Source organism: Kogia breviceps, chromosome 19 (genome assembly GCF_026419965.1).
Source record: "Kogia breviceps isolate mKogBre1 chromosome 19, mKogBre1 haplotype 1, whole genome shotgun sequence".
Lineage (NCBI taxonomy): Eukaryota > Metazoa > Chordata > Mammalia > Artiodactyla > Physeteridae > Kogia > Kogia breviceps.
The window spans coordinates 48,619,780-48,640,833 of NC_081328.1; the positions used below are offsets into that span (position 1 = coordinate 48,619,780).

Consider the following 21,054-nt stretch of genomic DNA (forward strand, 5'->3'; position numbering starts at 1 on the left):
TGAGGACTGAGATGTTGGCGGGGTGTGGGAGTGACAAATTGGCCTGGGCTGATTGACTGTGTTGCTCCTCTGGACCGGCCTTGGCCACAGGGGATGCTGGGGACACCCAAGGTTTCCTGCCGGCCTCCTCCCTGTCCCCTCCCCCCAGGGCAGGGGCACAGTCTGGCCTCCGTTGGTTTTGCCTAGGCTGTTGTCATCTCTCGGAGCCTGAACATAGCCTGTGTTCTTTGGATCGTCGTCCACAACCTTGACTTTCCACCCACCCCGTTCTTTTCCATCCCAAATCTGGCTGGGCGGACTAGGGATTGTTTTTGCAGGCTCCTAGAGGGGGAAGTGACGTCATGTGGTGTCCACAGCCCGAGTGGTGGGGGCAGGGGCTCTGCGGTTGCTTGTGCTTTGAATTAAGTCCACGGCTGTGCATTCCAGTAGCCAACATCTGGCAGTGAATTCATCAGCCAGTGTATCACCCTTGATCTCAAACCCAGATGTTGTGTTAACGGCAGGAGAGAAAGAAGAAAAAATCTGAGCAGCCCAGGGAGAGGCCATCATTTTTGCGTCCACAGCGGTTAGAACAGGAATCTTTATGGAGACTCTCCCTCCTACTGCTGCCCCTGGTTCCCCGGGGACAGGGTGGTGGTGCAGAGCTGCTCACTCATGGGGGGTGGACAGGACCTGGGCTGATCCCCCAACCCAGGGCCAAACACCAGGCCCAGCATGCAGTAGGTGTTTGGTAAACATGAGTCCATGCCTCCATTTTAACTTCTTCCCAGATCCTTTGGGTCTCTTTGCTTCTCCCCAGCCCTGTCCTTTAAATGGCCTGGGACTCAGAGAGGCCCAGCCCTCACTTGGAGTGGCCTCCCGGCTGGAGCTCAGAGTTATGCCCATGGCGCTAGGTGCAGGAAACACATTTCTGGAAAGCTCTTCTTGCCTCCATCTCCGTCTGCCACTGGCAGTTGGAAAGAGTGTGCTTCTTGGTTTTCCTGTCCACCATCTATCTTCCTGCCCGTGTTGGATCTCCTCGAAGGCAGGGACTGTCACTGAAGACCCTTCCGCACCTTACCCCCTTTTCCCTTTGGGCAACAGGTGGGGGCCCATGCTTTTTGGATTTATACTTAAAAGGCAGTCCGACTCGGAACTCTGAGCTTGGCATGGAAGGCAGTCCCCACTCTGGCTCACGCCGGGGCCAGGAAGCTGAGGGTCGGGATGTCCGCAGCCGAGTTGGCTGGGGTCCACTGCGCTGCTGCCCCACTCTCCCTCCCTTGTGGGGCCCCTCAGGTCTCCCATCTGTAACTTGCCTGTGGGAGCCTCTGGCTGTGATCAGTTGATCAGCCAGTGCTTTGCCTGTGTCCCCCCAACCCCACCCCATGCAGAGTGGTGCTGAGCCCAGATGGGACCTGCTGCCCTGAGCAGCTCACCGCTGTGGATCCCTCGTACCTGCGTGGACAGGTGTGTGTGTGCACAGCATCTCTCTTTCATGGTTGGAGGGTGTTGACACTTTGGGGAAGTTTTCCATAGAACTGGGCTTTCTTGTCTCTCTTGCTTCACTTTCTTTCCTTCCATTTCTCTTTTTTTAAAAATTTTTATTTGTTTATTCATTTATTTTTGGCTGCATTGGGTCTTCGTTGCTACACGCGGGTTTCCTGTATTTGTGGTGAGCAGGGGCTGCTCTTTGATGCAGTGCACGGGCTTCCCACTGCAGTGGCTTCTCTTGTTGCGGAGCATGGGCTCTAGGCGCATGGGCTTCAATAGTTGTGGCACATGGGCTCAGTAGTTGTGGCAAGTGGGCTCAGTAGTTGTGGTGCACGGGCTTAGTTGCTCCACGGCATGTGGGATCTTCCCGGACAAGGGATCGAACCCATGTCCCCTGCATTGGCACGTGGATTCTTAACCACTGTGCCACCAGGGAAGTTCCCCCATTCTCTTTCCTTTTGTAAAATGTTGAGATTCCCACCCAGAATTCAAAGACTCTGAAGAATGTGAATTCCTGTGCTGCGTGGAGAGCCCAGTTGGAGATCTCCCCACCCCACCCACCACCTCCCTGTAGGCAGCTGGCAGCCCAGGGGGCGGTGAACATTCTAGTCTTAACTCTGCACCCTGGATTCAACCAATCTCTTCTTTTCTGACAAATTTTAAAAGGCGAGTGTGTGATCTGTGACCCCAAAGCAGGTGCATCAGGAAGCTGAATCAGACCCAGACCCGGGATGCTCACTGCCCAGAGTGGGCTCCCCAGGCCTGAACATGGTGCAGCTCTCCTTACCCCTCACCCCCCAAATGCAAGAATTTGCACCATTCTTTTCCGAGGTGCTGGGGATTTTTTAATATAAATTTATTTATTTATTTTTGGCTGTGTTGGGTCTTCGTTGCTGCGCTCAGGCTTTCTCCAGTTGGGGAGAGTGGGACCACTCCTCGTTGCGGTGAGCGGGCCTCTCGTTGCGGTGGCCTCTCTCATGGTGGAGCACGGGCTCCAGGTGCGCGGGCTTCAGTAGTTGTGGCACACGGGCTCAGTAGTTGTGGCTCACGGGCTCCAGAGCGCAGGCTCAGCAGTTGTGGCGCATGGGCCTAGCTGCTCCGTGGCGTGTGGGATCTTCCCGGACCAGGGATCGAACCCGTGTCCCCTGCATTGGCAGGCGGATTCTCAACCACTGCACGTGCACACCAGGGAGGCCCCCGAGGTGCTGTGTTTGTTCTGTCCCGAGCTACACCTGCATCATGTGTCAGGCACCGTGTCACGTGCCCCCCATCTCTTAGTCCTCCCACACCTTGATGGTGTGCAGATACTGGCGGCCGTGTCTCCATTTCCGATGTGAGCAGCTGAGTCCCAGGAAGGTCAGGGAACTTCCCTGAGGCTACACAGCAGGGAACGGCTTCAGCAGGATGGAGCCCCTCTGCTGCCCCCTTTCAATTAAGAACTCAGACTGCCTGGGAGCCTTAGGAGCTATTATGAGAGAGAAATGCATGGACCTTGATGTGTGGAATGGAATGGAGTCTCTTGGTTGTTTGCGAGTAGTTTTTGCTTATTTTTTTTTTAATTTTATTGAAGTATAGTTGATTTACAATGTTGTTAATTTCTGCTATACCTCAAAGTGATTCAGTTATACATATATATATATATTCTTTTTCATATTCTTTTCCATTATGATTTATCACAGGATATGGAATATACTTCCCTGTGCTCTACAGTAGGACCTTGTTGTTTATCCATCCTGTATTTAATAGTTTGCATCTGCTAATCCCAACCTCCCAGTCCCTCCCCACCTCCCACTTGGCAACCACAAGTCTGTTCTCTACGTCTGTGAGTCTGTTTCTGTTTCATAGATACATTCATTTGTGTCATATTTTAGATACCACATATAAGTGTTATCATATGGTATTTGTCTTTCTCTGCCTGACTTACTTCGCTTAGTATGATCATCTCTAGCTCTATCCACGTTGCTGCAAATGGCATTACTTCATTCTTTTTATGGCTGAGTAGTACTCCATTGTATATATGTACCACATCTTCTTTATCTGTTCATCTGTCGATGGACATTCAGATTGTTTCCATGTCTTGGCTGTTGTGAATAGTGCTACTGTGAATATAACGGTGCTTTTATCTGGGTTTTTGTTTTTTTTTTTTTTTTAGCTGCATTGGGTCCTTGTTGCTGCACGTGAGCTTTTCTCCAGTTGCAGTAGCGGGGGCTTCTTTTCGTTGTGGTGTGTGGGCTTCTCGTTGGGTGGCTTCTCTTATTGCAGAGCACGGGCTCCAGGTGCGTGGGCTTCAGGAGTTGTGGCACTCGGACTCAATAGTTGTGGCTCACGGGCTCTAGAGCACAGGCTCAGTAGTTGTGGCACATGGGTTTAGTTGCTCCGTGGCATGTGAGATCTTCCCGGACCAGGGCCCGAACCTGTATCCCCTGCATTGACAGGTGGATTCTTAACCACTGTGACACCAGGGAAGCCCAGGGGTGCTTGTATCTTTTTGAATTTTGAGTTTTCTCCAGATATATGCCCAGGAGTGGGATTGCTGGATCATATGGCAACTCTATTTTTAGTTTTTTGAGGAACCTCCATACTGTTTTCCATAGTGGCTGCACCAATTTACATTCCCACCAGCAGTGTAGGAGGGTTCCCTTTTCTCCACACCCTCTCTAGCATTTGTTATGTGTAGACTTTTTAATGATGGCCATTCTGACTGGTGCGAGGTGGTACCTCATTGTAGTTTTGACTTTTTGCTTATTTTCTAATGGCCAGCAGTGTGTTCATTGAACACCTGTAATGCAGTAAGCATTGTGCAGGGTGCTGGACCTCTGAAAAACAGTGCTGAAAAGTTCCAAAAAGCATGCAGAATTAGGTGTACCATAGTAAAATCTGGCAGCGTTGCTCCTTTTAGAACTGTTGTCTCCTTTGGATGTTCCTGGTTCATTTGATATCATGAGCTGAGGATGATGCCGCAGAAGAGCAAACTTACGACAGGACTAACCTGATGTTTACTGATTCGCATAAACACTTTTTTGTGCAGCATTGCAATAAGGTATAGATGAGGCAGGTCGTAAGAGGGACCAAGACAAACCTCACCTGTGCTGCCATCCAAGTATCTCCGGGTCAGCTCAGCAAATAGTGAGCCCGAACTGTTCTGTGGTTAGAACGTAGCTTCTGTCTGTTCGAAGCTCCCAGGGCCCTGAGCAGACGGGTACAGATGTTTACAGCAGAGTGGATGAGAGATGTGGAATATACCAAGTGCTACGGGAGGACAGGATTTCCCAGAGGGAAGATGGGGAAGGGCTATTTCAGCTGGGTCTTGAAGGATGAATGGACGGTCTCCAGGCAGAGAGAGGGAGGCATTCAAGGCAGAAGAAACTTGCCTGTCTAGAGGTATGGACACCCCTGGGCAGGTTCAGATTCAGGGAGTATTATGGACTGGTGGAAGCGCAAGAGTGGGGGACCACCGCGGCAGCCGAAACAGTCACTGGCTGGCGCCAGGTTGCTCAGGGTCTTGTGTTTTAGATGAGGGCAGTGTGCGGCCGAAAAAGGTGTTGGAACTGGACGGGACGTGACTGAGAAAAGATAACATGAGCTGGGGAGGGAGGATGGGTGGGGGGTGGGAGGAGACGCTGGGATCAGGTTGACCAGCTACCAAGGGCAAGGCCCTCTGTTCTAGGGTGGCATGTCCTAGATGTGGCTTTGTAGGTTGGGGCCTGGCTCGGCCTGGGAAACAGGAACCTGTGGCCTTGGCCAGTCATGACTCAGCGCCGACAGAAGAGAAAATAAGGATGGGTTTGGGCCTGGGTGGGGCGCTGGGGCTGTGGCGTGGGGCTCTGGTGCCAGGCTGGGATCCAGAGCGCATTTCAGGGGTCCAGGGGGATGGGCACAGATGGGGATCCGCGTGCCTGGGCCTCCCTGCTCTACGGGAAAAGACAGCCCTGCCTCGGGGCTCTGAGATTCCAGCTGTGCATTGGGGAGTGGAGGTGGAAGGCTCCTCGGAGCCTGTCTGCTCCTTGTGTCTTTATTTTGCTCACACCCACACTCACGTGACCCTCATCCGGCGTGACCCTGAACAGCCGAATCTTGGAGGACAAAGCTTTTAAAGCCATTAAAACGGGCCGTGCCACCAGCTGATAAGCCTCGAAATGAACAAGGGAGGGCTCTGCCCAAGTGACAGGGTGCACTGCTGATCCGCGCCCCGTCAGGTTATGGGTTGGAGCAGAGTCTTGGCTTAATTGCTAGTGGGAAGCCCTGGGGTGCATGGCCCTCGAGCAGCTGCAGGCCCCCGGGAACATTCCGGAACCTTCCCAGGCTGACCTCTTCCCCTCTCCTTCATCTCATGTCACGTTCCAGGATCATCCTTCTTTCTGTTTGGCCTTTTTCCTCGGCATCTGTCCCTCCTGTCTGCTCGAGATGCTCTTGAATGTCTCCTCCCCCCATTCACCAGTTAAAATGTTCAACCTCCCTCCGCCGTGCCTCTGATAGAATATGTGTTATTACAGAGAATCATCCCTGCGACATCTCTCAGGGACACGTTGAGGACAGATTAGGAGGCTGACAAGATAGACCTTTTAGATGGAAGACCCCCAACCTAAATATGATGGGGCCCCTCGTAGGTAGGTGACTCCCCCTCTGCCTTCAGCCCAAGAGAGCCTGATTGCCAGTAGGCTTTGGGGGGGGGCCTGGGGGGACTCTCACCATCCTTAACTGTGTGATCGGGATTGCAGATCAGTCAGTGTGCTTCTCTGCTTCCCCAGCCACAGATGCATACACATTAGGGAGAAAGAAGAAAAGCCCCAGAGCACTCAAGCATGACATCAACAGCGAGCTGTTGTCCAAATCAGTGACGGCCCCAGCAGCCCCCCGTCGTGAGGGACGAGGGCTTCTGCTCTGGGGCCCTGTCGACAGAGGGCTCTAGCTTCACTCCTGGTCTTCCTCCTCGGGATGGAGTCCGATGCTGTACCCAGGGCTGGGATCGTCTTGCCCCTCACCTCCCACCTCCCTGCTGCCCCTTGCCCTCTCCTTAGAGCCAGGACAGCCTTTTGGGGACTCTGCTCACCTCTCTGTCTTGGCTTTGCAGTGATCAGGGCCAAAGCCGTCAGTGAGAAGGAGGTAGACTCTGGGAATGACATCTACGGCAACCCCATCAAGCGGATTCAGTATGAGATCAAGCAAATAAAGGTAACGGCCACTGGCCCTGGGTTGCTCCATTGGGCAGAGCTGGGGGAGGTTTGGGAGCGGGGCCGGGGACCAGGCGGGGCTGCCCCACCATCTCAGTGCGCCCCTGGGTCCGTAGAACTCGGTCCAGCCACCTCTGAGGCAGACAGCTAGGGGCAAGGGCATCAAGCCACAAGTGGATCTGATTTTCCTTAATCTGTAAATGCTGAGAAGTTGTGTGGGCATGGTGTGTTCCCATCAGCTAGGTTATTTCAGAAATGTGTTCTCTTCGTTTGGTTGAATATAAATCAGTGGCACATCCTCAGCCTTAAGTTACCAAGTTCACAGCATCTGTGAAACGCTCTGTGAGCGCCTCTTCACCTCTCCGTGGCGGGGTTCAGAGGCATTGGGAACTTGGCTGTTGCCTCTGGGAGCCCACGACCGATGTGAGGGCAGATGACCTAATTCCCCCAAACTGTGGGTGGACTCTAGTCTTGCCTGGCGAGCTTTATGTTCTAAGAGGAGGGGGGATTTGGAGAGAGGAGGACACCTGTGGACAGGTGTGCTAGGTCAACTTCCTGAGAGAGGGGAGTTGAGGAAGAAATGGACGTGGCAGCCTGGCCGGTGACGGAGAAGATGCTTCGCACGGGGGAGGGGAGGGGCAGGAGGCACTGGGGGCTGCAGACCGAGGGGGTGGTGGCATTTGTTAGGTTTTCAGAATGGCGGCTGTGTTCAAGGTCATATGGCAAGGAGCCCGTGTTTGGGAGGGAGGGAGAGAGGGGAGGCCTTGGGGGGGAGTTTGGGAAGACAGGACCAGTGCTGATGGAAGGTTGTTGTTGTTGACAATTACTCACTTGGTCTGTAAGAGGGAAGAAGATTCTAGGCTCCAGCTGGAGGAACAGCTTTTCGACCTGGTTAGTAGTTTTGGCCGTCCATATTTAATTTTGCTACAAAAATAAAAAGTAGAACATAAATGTTACCAGAAGTTCAAAGAAATGCTTAATCATCATGCCTATGTCATTTAAAGAGGTGACCCAGTGTCTACATCTCTATTTATGAAGCGGGAAGGAAGGTTATCTCTGCTCTCATGAGTCATTGAGGGGTCGTGAAAAGGCAGGTGTAGACAGCAAGGAAGCACTTTCAGCCCTTCGGTGACAGACGTCATGTATAACCTTTCTTGGCGTGAGTTGGGGTGTAGCTCTTGCAAAGCCGGTTCATCGTGACATTGGGGTGATCCTGTTCCATTTGAGTTTGCTTGTTGAAACTCTTCCCCCCAAAACTAAGAAACTATTAACCTCGGTTTAGCCACAGCAAGAGTCCTGATGCGGTTCGTGTGGAATCGTGGAGCCCGCGTGTCTGTGATCTACAGCCGTGTTTAGCCCCCTCTGTTGTGTGGTCCTGGCGCATGCGTGCGCTCCCCTCTCCATTACCCCCACCCCTGCTCACCAGGCTTCCGGCAGCCTGCACCCCCAAAACCGGGGTGGAGGGCAGTTCTCAGTCCACACTCAGGCTGCCGCCTGTCACTGTCCCCGATGGGGCCGCAGGAGCTCCCTGGCTGTGGCTTTCTCACTTCCTGCCCAGGCACTGGAACAGTGCACCCCTTCACCTGGGCAGCAGGTCTGTTCCCAAGAGGCTGTAAGAAAATCACAAGTTGAAAAGTCAACCTCCACTTGCCCAGGGAGTTACATCCTAATTGAGAGGTGCCTCTCCGCTCTGGTCCCCCTCCAGTAGCCAGTGCTGAAAATTCCTGGAAATACACAAAAGTGGTGATCCTCCGTGATGGGTCAGAATCACCTGGAGATACATAAGCCCCTCCCCAGGGATTCTGAGATGACCTCACAGGTGGCAGGGAGAGCAGGTGTATTATCTGAGGCGGGTCCCTCTGGATGACAGTCTCATGCCGAGCCTGGTGACAACTGCCACGCCAAGCAGTCAATCAGAGTGACTCCAGGGAATCCTGTGCATGAGGAATGGTCGTCTTCTAATCTGTCTCACCGGTACATCTCCATCCCCTTTTCCATGTTGGCAGTACCACGGGTGCAGGTTGGGGCGCCCCCGCCGTGTTCGGCGTGGGAACGTGGCTGTGCCGCGCAGTTCGTTTACATTCCTCATCCTCCTCTTTCCAGATGTTCAAGGGACCTGACAAGGACATAGAGTTTATCTACACGGCCCCCTCCTCTGCAGTGTGCGGGGTCTCGCTGGACATTGGAGGAAAGAAGGAGTATCTCATTGCAGGTGTGTATGTCGATATGGGCGTGGAACGTTCTTAGAGACCGTCCAGGGGCGGGGGAGGCGGGGAGGCTCGAAGTGGAGCCCTGAGGGTACGCACAGTGCTATTCGGAAGTCTGGGGGAGTCCCTGCCTAATTCCCATCAGAGAATTAGTGAATTTTCTCCTGTCCTAGGCATTCCCCTTGTTAGAATAGTGGAACCAATGTGACTGGATGGGAAGGAACAAAGTAAACCGGTGTTCATAGGCAATTTGAGGTCAGGTGGACGCAAAGAGGCGAGATGCTGGAAGTGCTCAAGCCTGGACAGGAGGCGGGGAAGGAGAGTTGAAACCTCATTTTAAATCTCTTGATATTATTATGCTCTCTACTCACCTGCTGCTTTGTTCATCGTATCCCTCTTTTTTTACTGTGATAAAATTTATATCACATAAAATTTACCATTTTAGCCATTTTTAGGTGTACAGTTCAGTGGCGTGAAGCACATTCACATTGTTGTACAACCATCACCACCATCCGTCTCTAGAACTTTCTTCTTCCCAAACTGAAACTCCGTGCCTGTTAAACTCCCCCTCGCCCCAGCCCTGGCAGTGCTTTCTGTCTCGGTGAATCTGACTCCTCTAGGGACCTCATAAAAGTGGAATCCAACAGCGTTTGCCCTTTTGTGATGGGCTGATTTCACTGAGCATAATGTTCTCAGGGGTCAGCCATGTTGCAGCAAATGTCAGCATTTCCTCCCTTTTTAAGGCTGGATAATACTCTGTCGTATGGACAGACCACATTTCGTTTATCATTGCATCTCTTTTAAAAGTTATATTCTTGGGACTTCCCTGGTGGTCCAGTGGATAAGACTGCGCTCCCAATGCAGGGGACACGGATTGGATCCCTGGTCAGGGAACTAAGATCCCACATCCCACATCCCACATGCCGCCTGCCACACGGCGCGGGCAAAATAAATAAATAAATAAAAGTTATATTCTTTTATTCTTACATAAAATGATTTCCCTTTACTTCTTTCTACGGCCTCCTCTGCCCACCCACCTAGGCTTCACCCCCAGAGTCCAGAGCAGGTGTCCTCACAATCAGCACTATTGACATTTGAGACCAGATCATTCTTTGTTGGGGGGCTTTTCCTATGCACGTAGGATATTTAGCTACATCCCTGGCTTCTACCCACTAATTGCTGTAACATCCTCCCCCCCAGTCGTGGGGTCTCCAACATCACCAAATGTTCCCGGGGCGGGGACAGAATCATCCCGAGTTGAGACCTCCCGGTCTAACAGAACCTCCAGTGACACCGTCAATGCTGTATATGCCCGTGCTGTCCGGTATGGCCGCCATGAACCACACGTGGCTTCTGAGCGCTTGAGCTGTGGCTGGTGCAACTGAGGGGCTGGGGCTTTCATTTTACTTCATTGCAGTTGATTTAAATGTAAATGTGAACAGCCGTCTGCAGCTGGTGGCCCCGTTATTGGCCGGTGCTGTCTGGGTCAGCTAAGGAACCTCACCGTCCTCTTCTAGGGAAAGTAGGAGTCAGATCACAAACTTAAGAAAAAAGAAGAGACAGGACACCTCCCCTAGACTGACATCCTATTTTGTTCCCCAAATCCCAATTTAATCATAAAATTAATTCCAAATCCAGATCTCCATGATCTGAGGGATTTTCTTCCGTCCAGGTTATTTCACATATTTCAACACGTGTTTTAGCAGGTGCCCACTAGGTGCCTAGTGGTGTGCTGTGCTTGGCATGGCAGGAGGTTCAGGAGGAGAGATCCTGGGGCCCTGCTGTCAGGAAGCCCATGTTCCCACCCGAGGGGGACAGGAGAAGAAGTTAAAGAAAGTAAGATAAGTTTCACATGTGGGGAAATGTGACTAGCGAGCGAATGCTTAAAAGGTACAAAGAGGCAGAGACGCTAGCAGGTGCCAGGACCCAGAAGATGTAGTGTTGGGAGAAGGTGCTGACCTTGGCCATGCAGGGGTGGTGCTGCAGGGAGGGAGGTGCAGCGGGGCCAAGGAGGCTTCTGGAATCTCTCCTTGGACAAGTACCTCCCTCCCTTCCGCAAAATGCTCACATCCAGCACCTGCTTCTCTGAGTTTCTTTGTCAATACCTCAAGACTCTTGTCCCTCTCCTTGGGGATAATGGAGATTTTTTTCCCTTCCTTTGTAGGCCCTTCTGAACTTCCTAAATGTTTTATTTTGAGCACCTATTATTTTGTAACATCTTTATTGAGATATAATTCACACAGCATACAGTTCACCCATTTAAAGTGTATAATTCAAGGGTCTGGGTGTATTTACAGAGGTATGCAACCATCAGCACAGTCAAAAAGAAACCCGATACCTTTTAGCTATTACCTTCCTAACCCCCATTCTCCCCTGACCCCAGCTCGCTTCAACCACTAATCTTTCTTTGTAGATTTCTTTACTCTGGACTTTCTTATGAATGGAATCATGTAACATATGGTCCTTTGTGTCTGGCTTCTTTCAGCATAATGTTTTTTAAAGTTTTTAATGTTTTGTTCATGTTGTAACATGTATCAGAACTTCACTCCTTTTTATGGCCGAATAATATTCCACTGGATGGATGTACTACATTTCGCCTATCCATTCAGCATTTCACTGGGGCTGTTCCTGCCGTCTATTATGAGCAATGCTGCTCTGAACATGGGTGTGCAAGTTTTTGCCTGGACGTGTGTTTTCATTTCTCTTGGGTAGATACTTAGGAGTGGAAACTGCAGGACCTGTGGTGACTCTGTGTTTCACCACTTGAGGAACTGAAAGGTTGTTTTACAAAACAGCTGTACCATTTCACATTTGCAGTATCTACTGTTTTTACTGTAGGAAAGATAATATCAAACGGAGAGAAGCGGATGAGGACAAAATCACCCTGCAGAGAGCTGACAACCTGACTGTGATAGCACAGTAGCACAGGAAATGGCACTGGTGGAGACACACCTGGTTCAGGGACCTTATTGCTCTAGCAAATCAAAGGCTTCTAATTTTCTGTGTCCTTTTTTTGTCCTTGTCTCTAACACCCTTTAAAATGAGAGCCTCAGCCGTCCTGCTGGGTCTCCACACTGCCCTCTAAGGGCTGTCTGGCCTAACTGCAGAGCTGCCGAAGCGGTTATTCAAGGAGGGAGAGCCTGCATCCTGTCGTGGGCGGCACCTGGTGGAAAAGCCACCTCAGTGTGGGCTAGGACCTGCTTCCAGACATGCCCAGCTGAATCCTTACCCACGCTGAGGCTCGGTCTTAAAGGCCTCTACATCAGGCTTCACCAGCTCCCTGTTAATAGTAATAGGAGTGCCCTTTTCCAGGCACTGACGCTCTCCAAATGCTTTCCATGTGAGTTCCATTTAATCCTCACTACCCCCTATTATGATCCCCATTTTACAGATGAGGAAAACTGAGGAGTAGAGGATGGAGCCGTGTTCCCAGGTCCCGTGGTGTGTGCCTGAACCCACTTTCACTTTCAAGCCCAGTGTTAAACTTCAGTTGATGTCATGGTGGTAGCTTGAAATTGGCCAGAGGGGGAGTATTTACACCACAGTATTAGGGCAAATGCTACACACCAGAGCTTTTCCTCCCAGGAGAGCTGCCCGTCAGGCGTTTCTCAGCACACCCCTGACAGCGTCACACTGCCGGGGAGTGGTGCAATGGTGCAGCCAGAATTTAGACCCTGGTCCGCCTGACCCCTGGGTCTGTTACACTCTGCTTCTTCCATCAGTGGTCCGGGTTTAGAAGTCTCACTGCCCCAATGCCTAACCCAGCAGTCCTCCACATGCACTGCTCGTTGGAATTCCACAGGGAGTTTGCAAAACTCCTGATGCCCAGGCGGCAGCCCAGACCAATTCAAGCAGAATCTGCAGGGCTGGGGCCCCGGCATCAGCATTTGTAAAGCTCCCTAGGAGAGTCCAGTGAGCAGCCAGGACTGAGAACCTGCCCTCCTCTGGGTCAAGGCAGACCTTTTTTTCCAGAGGTGCCAAATAGCCAGGCTGCACGTGCTCGGAGAGCTGAGCCCCAGCAGCCGTGGTTGATCACCTCCCTCGAGGTCAGTAGCCTCTGGACATTATTTCATCTCCTGGGGCCTTTCTCAGTCAGTCAGACCTGCCTCTTGCCCCGAGATTCTGAGGAGCGGGGCACCACCCTTTACTCCACGAGATGGGTGGTCCAGACCATGGGGCCCTTTGGCCGGATCCTGGGGCAGGGCGGGGAGATGACTTATGTCCAGCAGTCAGGAGCCCCAGCAGTGTCTCCGCGGAGCGTGGGGCTTGGGTCCTGTCCCGTTCCGCTTACCCCGAGAGTGCCAGGAGACCGCAGGGCTGCTTAGCAGGTGGGTCCAGGACAAGAGTGGAGGTCCACGTGGTGGCCGCGTGGTGATTGTTTTGCTGGTGGTTGCTTTTATTTCTTTTGGGGGACGTGGAGGGAAAATCAGTTGTGCTCAGACCCTTTTCTGAAAGGGAAAGACTTCATGTCCAAAGGGAGCATGGTGTGTCAAATGCAGAAAGGCTCATAATTTCAAGTCACTCGTGATTACATTGATATTTTTCCCACGTGGAAGCTCAGCCGTTCATATGTGCTATTGAACATGTAACATGTATGTGACCCGTGCTGCTCCTACCACAGGCCCTTTCCATTGTCCCCAGGCTGAATGAGAAGACAGTCATACAAGGAATTGCCACACACATTTCAGAAGCCTGCTACACATGAAACCATCCAAATTATAGCTCCACTTATAATAAAAATTAAAAACACTTGAAGAGGAATTCACGTGGTAACTGTGTGCCTATCATCTTGATTACCTCACATTTAGTATTGGAAGCGAGCAAGTGACATGGGACACATTTTAGTTCCCTAACTGGCCGTGGAACATAAGATTAATAAAAGGCACTTCCACTGGCGGCTGACTCACCCCATTACAGAGGGACCTCTCTAATCTGACTTCCTTCCCTGGCTCAGCGAGACAGCTCTGGAACAAATCTGGTGTTTAATTTCTAAAGAACAGACTCTAGATGTTGTTTTCCTGGAATCAGAATGGGCTAACCAAGAATCACGGGACGCAGTAAACCACTCAGCCAGCGCTGGCTGCAGCCCCACGAGTGACCACATAGCCTGGGGCAGCCCACCTCCTCCTGGGCTGATGACTCAACTTCACATGTTGAGTTGGCCCGTGAGATGCTTGTGTTCAGGAACTGTTACGGAATCGGCCCTGTAATTTTCTTCTACAGTCCTCTCCTCCGGAAGGAAAAATAAACATACAACCCTCAGTTACAAATTTTAATTAATTCCTGTTTTTCTGTAGCCAAGAAAGACTTTGCTTTTTTTCCCAAGGCAGACAGATGCTCACGTGCCCAACCAAGTCTTAATTACCTCTACGGAAAGGGGTCGCCTTTTAACATTCCGAGATGCTACACCATTTACACGTGACAGTTAAAGCTCATGTGAGCCCAGTAACTGGGACCACAGAAACTATACAATTTCCATTTCATCTCCATGCCCTGCCTTTGTCCGTTCTCTGTGCAAGTTTGAATGGGTGGTGAAAGGATTAAAGAGGAAGACAGCAAGAAACGGTTAATGAAGCACAGTGTTAGAACAGATAACCACGCCATCGTCAGCAGACTTTTATTGAGCCACTGCTATGTGCAAGGAACTATGGATAAGAAAGGATTAAGACACAACCCTTACCCTTCATGTTTATGAGTTGGTTAAGGAACAAGATACGTAAGAAAGGCGAAGAACAATGTGAAGGGGGATATTGGCGCCAGTCACGTGATGCAGTGGAAGTTGCTACGGAAGTCTGGAGGGAGGGACTAGAATCAGTACTCAGCCTGCCTCTGGTGAATGACCAGGCTAGTAGTAAATGCCAGAAGAAACCAGGCTGTGGGAAGGAGTTACTTGCCATCTGTCCATTTTGCTCCTCATCTATTCTGAAGTCATAGAAAATAGCTACAGGCCTAGAAAAAAAAATAGCTATTTTTGAAGTTTAAGGCCGCCCAGATGTATATTTTTTTAGTTAATTAGGATCAGAATGAAGGCTACAGTAGTCATTTTGCTCCTTGATCCCTTTCTTTGCCTGGAATGTCATACAACTCTAAACAGACACAAGGAAAAATAGAGCCCCTGAAGGTAAGAGGCGTGTTTAAAGAAGTTAGAGCATGAGAATTCATACCTGGGGACTGCCTCCTGCCACCTTCCCAGCAAAGGATCGGCAGGTGGCAAAGGATGTCACTGGTGCCGCTTGCAGCCTCAGGCAGCCCATCTCATCTTTCCCCTGGCAATGGATTTCTGTTTCACTTCCTCCCGACGGGGCACAGTTGACGACAAGCTGCATCAGCGCTTCGCTGAGCTACGTTTCAATTAGCAGATTGTTCGTGGCCAGGGCTATGCCTGAGATCATTAAGTCGGATGCAGTGCAGCTTTGCCGAGCTGAGGTGCTCAGGGTGCAGCCTGGGGCTCCTGTCTGCCTCTGAGGGAATCGCGTGTCGCTCTCTGCCAGGCTCTGGTGTCATCACTGGGCATCTGTGCCTCTTGACTAGGTGCCATTGTAGCAGGAGGGACAAGATTTTAGACGACCTCCCTGGCCCTCGTTAGGTTCTGTCAGTCACCAGAATACACTGGCTTGTCTTTTTCTCCTGCTCAGCTAATGCCTGGGCTGTCACCCGTGAGAACTCTTCACAAAAGGAGGAAGGGGGCTGAGTCAGGAGCCTAAGGTACCAACAGTGTCTCATCATCCCCAATAAAAGGAATTCAGGGCAGATTTCTGATTTTATAAAATTCTGTTTTTACTGTTCATAATGGAACAACCCAGAATTACAAGTGCAGCAGCAAATGGAGGAAATGCTTAGGAATAAATATTTGGTGGGAAAGAAACAGGAAACAATACGATCTACGTACAACATGATCTTTTGTGTGTGAATACGTGTGCATAAGAGAATATTGGAAGGAGATGCATCAAAATTTAGCTCTAGGTAATGAAAAGAGAGAAGTTTTAAAAAATTATTTCCTATCTTTTCTAAGTTTTCTACAGTGAGCTTGCATTCTTTTTATACTCAGAATAAATATTCCACGGTGTATGAGTTTGCTCGGGTTGCTGTAACAAAAACCACAGACCGATTAAACAACAGAAATTTATTTTCTCACAATCCTGGAGTCTGGAAGTCCAAGATCAAGGTGTTGGCAGGGTTGGTTTCTTCTGAGGCCTCTCTCTGTGGCTTGTGGATGGCCACTTTCTCCCTGTATCCCCACACGGTCGTCCCTCTGTGTCTGTCTGTGTCTAATCTCTTCCTCTTGTAAGGGCACCAGTCCTCTTGGATTAGGATTCACCCTGATGACCTCATTTTCATCAATTCTTTAAAGACCTTCTTTCCTAATTCAGTCACATCCTGACGTGCTAGGGGTAAGGGCTTCAACCTCAGAATTTTGGAGGGGACACCACTGAGCCCACAGCACACGGTGCTGTCAGAACTGACCCCGCCCATGCCCAAGCCGCATCCAAATGCAGGAGAAGGATGAGAACCCCTAACTTGTCCTGAGCCTGGTGACCCCTGTCTACTCAGGAAAGGCCGAGGGGAATGGCAAGATGCACATCACCCTGTGTGACTTCATCGTGCCCTGGGACACCCTGAGCACCACCCAGAAGAAGAGCCTGAACCACAGGTACCAGATGGGCTGTGAGTGCAAGGTAAGCCACCACTACCTCCTCCCAGGCTTCGCCTCATCACCACCTCCTCCAGGTGGGTGGACTGCTGGGATTTGATCCCTGGTTTTTCTGGGCCTCTCAGTCCACGGGGTCCCAACTTAGGACAGGGCTCTGGGGAGGTGTGGCCTACCCACAAGTGAGGATGTCCAGCCAGGGACATTTGGGAGGTAAGGGGAATCTGACCATGTGGCCTGGAGTTTCTAGGAAGGAAGCCTTCTAGGAGGAGGAGTTTTGTGGGGGAGAACATGGTCCTAGGAGTATCTTTCTACAAATGTGCAAGTGCAGAGACCTGTGTACCTTGTGAAAGAGTGTCCTGGGTGCTGTGCTTTTGCCAACATACCAGCCATTTCCATGCATGGGTCCGTGTAAATGTGGGGTCTGTGTACTGAAGCCCCAGCCCCACTTCTTAAAAGCGGCCCAGAGGTTGCACCAAACACAGTTACAGCGGCACTAATGCTTAGGAGCAGCCATAGAAGGTGACATCTCCTCCACGGCCCACAGGCTCCCATCCTGTGGTCTCCTAACACATCAGCACTGCCCCTCCCCCAACCCCAGCACAGGACACGAGTCTGGGTCCAGAAGATGCTGGCCCAGCGCAGCCCTGTACGAGGCTGCCGGGATTGGCCTATGCCGGTTGGCGCTGCTTGTGCAGCCCTCCTGCCCATCCTGGTAGATGGGCCCTCCTCTCCTTAGCTCGTTCAGAACGTGAATTCTGATCTACAGCTACACGTAAGTCCAGCAAACTCCTCTGTGCCTAACATGAAGTTAAGAAACAAGTTCCTCCTTTTTCTTTGCTTGGCCTGAAAGTGTTCACCTTCCTGTGAACTCAGGTTCTTCTGCCAAAATGCTACTTGCCGATCCCCTCTGAACCCATGTGTGCTTGGGAGCAAGACAACGTCCTTTTAATTTGATTTGAACCTATCCAGTAGATTCAAGACCCTTTATTGTTATTATTGTTATATTCCCAGGAGGGCAGGGCTGAGCTGAAGCCAGTTTGTCATGCTCAGAGAAGGTAGACCAGATGGCCCAAAGTGGAGGCACGTTTGCAGTAGCTAGGGGTGCAGAGACAGTGTACTGTCCCGCCTTGGGCAGGCTGCCTACTACCATTTGGAGAGTATGGGGCTCAGGAAAGGCTACTGATGGAGCAGGTTGGACTCCAGTCCCAGCTCCCTCCCTTCCTGGTACACTCGCTTGGTCATTCATTCTGCAAACTGCCCTTGAGCACCTTCGCCAGGTGCACTGCCAGGTTCTGGAGATGCCCCCATGAGTGGCCTTGGTCCCTGACTGAATCCACCTCCTAGATCACGCGCTGCCCCATGATCCCGTGCTACATCTCCTCTCCGGACGAGTGCCTCTGGATGGACTGGGTCACGGAGAAGAACATCAATGGGCACCAGGCCAAGTTCTTCGCCTGCATCAAGAGAAGCGACGGCTCCTGTGCATGGTACCGTGGAGCGGCACCCCCCAAGCAGGAGTTTCTGGACATCGAGGACCCGTAAGCAGGCCACCAGCACCCCTGTGGCCAATTGAAAGCCTCCAAGAGTTCAGACTGGTCCAGCTCCGACATCCCTTCCTGGAAACAGCATGAATAAAACAGTCATCCAAGTGGGTCTAAATTAGTGTGATTCTACTCCCCACCCCCGTTTCCCTTTTCAACATCGTTGTGGGTCTGGAGGCAGAGGTGGGTCCTATACCCCACCCGCCAGCCTGGACACTGCACAACTCAGTCTCCCATCCTTGAGTGCGGGCAGGGGCAGGACGCTTGGGCTCCCCTCCCAGGCCCAGCCTTGGCACTGTCACAAACGCTGAGCAGGCAGCACTTCAGGGTCCCCCAGCCTGGTCAGGGCAGAGCCTGGAAGTGTGCATTCTGCAGAAACTTTTGAGGGTCGTTGCCAGACTGTGTAGCAGGCCTACCAGGTCCCTTTCCTCTTGAGAGGGGCATGTCCCTCAGTTCCTGCAGCTTCCACCTCTGGCCCTAGGGTGACAGCCCCTGCCCCTTGTAAGTGCCCTATACCCCCGCAGACTCCCCCATGCCCACCACGGACTCCCAGTACCTGTGACTTCTGTGTGTCTGGGAGCAGCCCTTGGACCAGTGGCTTGCTCTTAGTGGAGCCCCAGTTAATCGTATTAATCTGCAGAATTCCATCGGGAGCCTCCCTCCCAGGCCTCCTGGCGATGCAGGGACGAGCTTCAGCTCCAGCCAAGTCCTTTGATTCCCATCCCTGGCCCCCAACACGCACCCCAGCCCTTGGCGGAACCTGCCACGTTCTGCCCTGGGGCAGACATTTGCGGGGGCGGGGCTTGGCTGCCCTTGTAGTTCCTTCCTGAGCTGCTGAGGCCCCTCGCTCCCTGCTTCTCTTTCTGGCCTCCGGCATCCAGGTGGAGGGGCACGAATTTACTTGGCGAGGGGTTGTGTGTGGCTAGTGGCATGAGCTGGCTATGCCGTCTGCACATCCTGAGGACATCAAAAGCTGGGTCCCGCTCTGTCCCCCAACACGCCTCAGAGGCCCCCAAGCAGGTGCCGGAGGTTTAGAGTATGACCTCCTTCAAAGACTGACCGTCACTGTGCCATGCGGGGGTTCCCGAGAGTGAAGTTAACGAAGTGTAGAATGAAGTCCTCCCCAGGGAAGGACGGATTTTGGAGGGAGGTGGCGTCAGTAAAATTCTCATTGCTTTCTGGGCCTCCAGGACTCTGTGGCCAGCTTTAAGAGACATTCTTCTAAAGATGAATTTTTAGAGAATATGTGTACCCAAATTACAGGTGTACCCACCTCTGCTTATATTTCTTGTATTACGAAGATCTCTCAGTTAAGAAAGTTCATAGGGAACTAGGGAACCTATCTGTTCCCTAAAGGTGGTTTCCTGATGCCGATAAAATGGGAGTTAGCAGAGGCAGAAATTTCTCAGTAACAGTAAAGATAATCTCTTTTTTCTTCCCACTTGTGTTCTAAAGATAAACTGTTCTGAGTTTATCATGCACACGATGCAAACACACACAGTGAAACTGAAGTCTGTCAGCCTGGGAGTGGTCCTTCTGCAGAATTCTTCCAAAGTCATCTTCTAAGCCTGCTCTACTCTGCGGTGACCCCAAAGCACCTGTAAGACTCCTGACACCCCCCCCCCCACCAGTGGCGTGCAGCCCCCATGCCTACCCGGAACCTGGTCAGCACAGATTTTGATGACTCCCTTTCTAGGGCAGACTAGGGGACTCTCCAGGAATCCGGCTCGCTCCGAGGGCGTTTTCATGCTGTACAGTGATAGAAAGTTTGTAAGATGTCATAATGGACCAGTCCTTGTGATTTCAGTATATACGAGAACACCAGACCCTCCAATCAGTATAACACCCCACCCCCGTCAGCTTCCTGTACGGTGTTATCATATGTAACATTTACTCCTGTTTCTGCTGATTTTTTTTAATGTGTTGGTTTGTTTCTGACATCAGTTGTAATCATTCCTGTGCTGTGTTTTTTATTACCCTTGGTAGGGGTTAGACTCGCACCTTTTTTTTTCAAAGGTTTCTGCATCGTGGGAGCATTGGACCCAGAGTGGAAATGGCACGGTAGCTAGCCTATGATGGTGATTGCTTTTCTTCAGTTCCTTGAGTATCGTTGATTTCCCATCTCCCAACTTTTGTTCTCCAGTTCCAATTGTTACAAAGCAAAGAATCTTTGAGTAGGTTGGTTCTAAAAGATGGCCTTTATATTCAGTCTACGCACATCAGTCTTGTAGCCATGCTGAGCAGAAAAAAAAAAAGTCAAGATGAAGTACCTAGTGGTGGCCGAGAGAAGCCACTCAAATACCCTCAACAGTAAATAATTGCCATATATATATAGTTTAAGAAGGCTCTCCATTCAGCATTGTTTAATTTATATGTTATGTTCTAAGCACTGCTCTTTCCTCCCTCTATTCTTGTCTTCTGCAAGCAACTCAAAATATTTAAAATAAAGTTTACATTGTAGTTATTTCCAAATCTTTGCTTGATAAGTATTAAGAAATATCGGACTTGCCGCCGTAATTTAAAGCTCTGTTGATCTTGTTCGTTTTTGTTTGGATTTTTGGGGGTTTTTTTTTGTTTTGTTTTGTTGTTTTTTTTTTTTTTTTTTACTTTTGGGGCAATGTGATTTTGCTGGAATATGAAGTCTGAGACCTTCCTGTGCTGGGAACACGTGAGAGTTGTTGAAAGTCGACAAGCAGACAGCGCATGTCTCCGATGCCTTGTGTCATTCTCGAGTGACCGCTCGGTCCGTGGACAATAAACAGTATTATCAACGAGAACGCTGGCTATCTCTGTGTGGTCTTGTCCGAAGTTCCGAGCTGCCGCTTTCTAGATTAGGAACACGGGAGGGTGCGGGTTGGTTTATCCCCTGAGAAGCAGGCCTGGGCGCTTAGAGGCCTATGTGGGATGTGGCACAGAGTGGGGCAGACGACAGTGAATATGGTTTCTTAAACTGGCCAAGAGGCAGGACGGGGCCCCTTCATTCAGCACATACTTCTCCCTTTCTGTTATGGAGC

At 50.9% G+C, this 21,054-nt stretch overlaps 1 protein-coding gene across 1 annotated transcript in view; it reads left to right on the forward strand.

Moving 5' to 3' along the window:
* Positions 1 to 20,817, forward strand: part of TIMP2 (TIMP metallopeptidase inhibitor 2) — a 50,962-nt gene extending 30,145 nt beyond the window's left edge. Inside the window, exons 2-5 of the mRNA XM_059048512.2 lie at positions 6,542 to 6,642; positions 8,745 to 8,853; positions 16,400 to 16,524; positions 17,844 to 20,817. Coding sequence (XP_058904495.1) covers positions 6,542 to 6,642; positions 8,745 to 8,853; positions 16,400 to 16,524; positions 17,844 to 18,041 — 533 coding nt within the window. The 3' untranslated portion in view covers positions 18,042 to 20,817. The remainder of the gene's footprint in view (positions 1 to 6,541; positions 6,643 to 8,744; positions 8,854 to 16,399; positions 16,525 to 17,843) is intronic.
* The last annotated feature ends 237 nt before the right edge of the window (positions 20,818 to 21,054 follow it).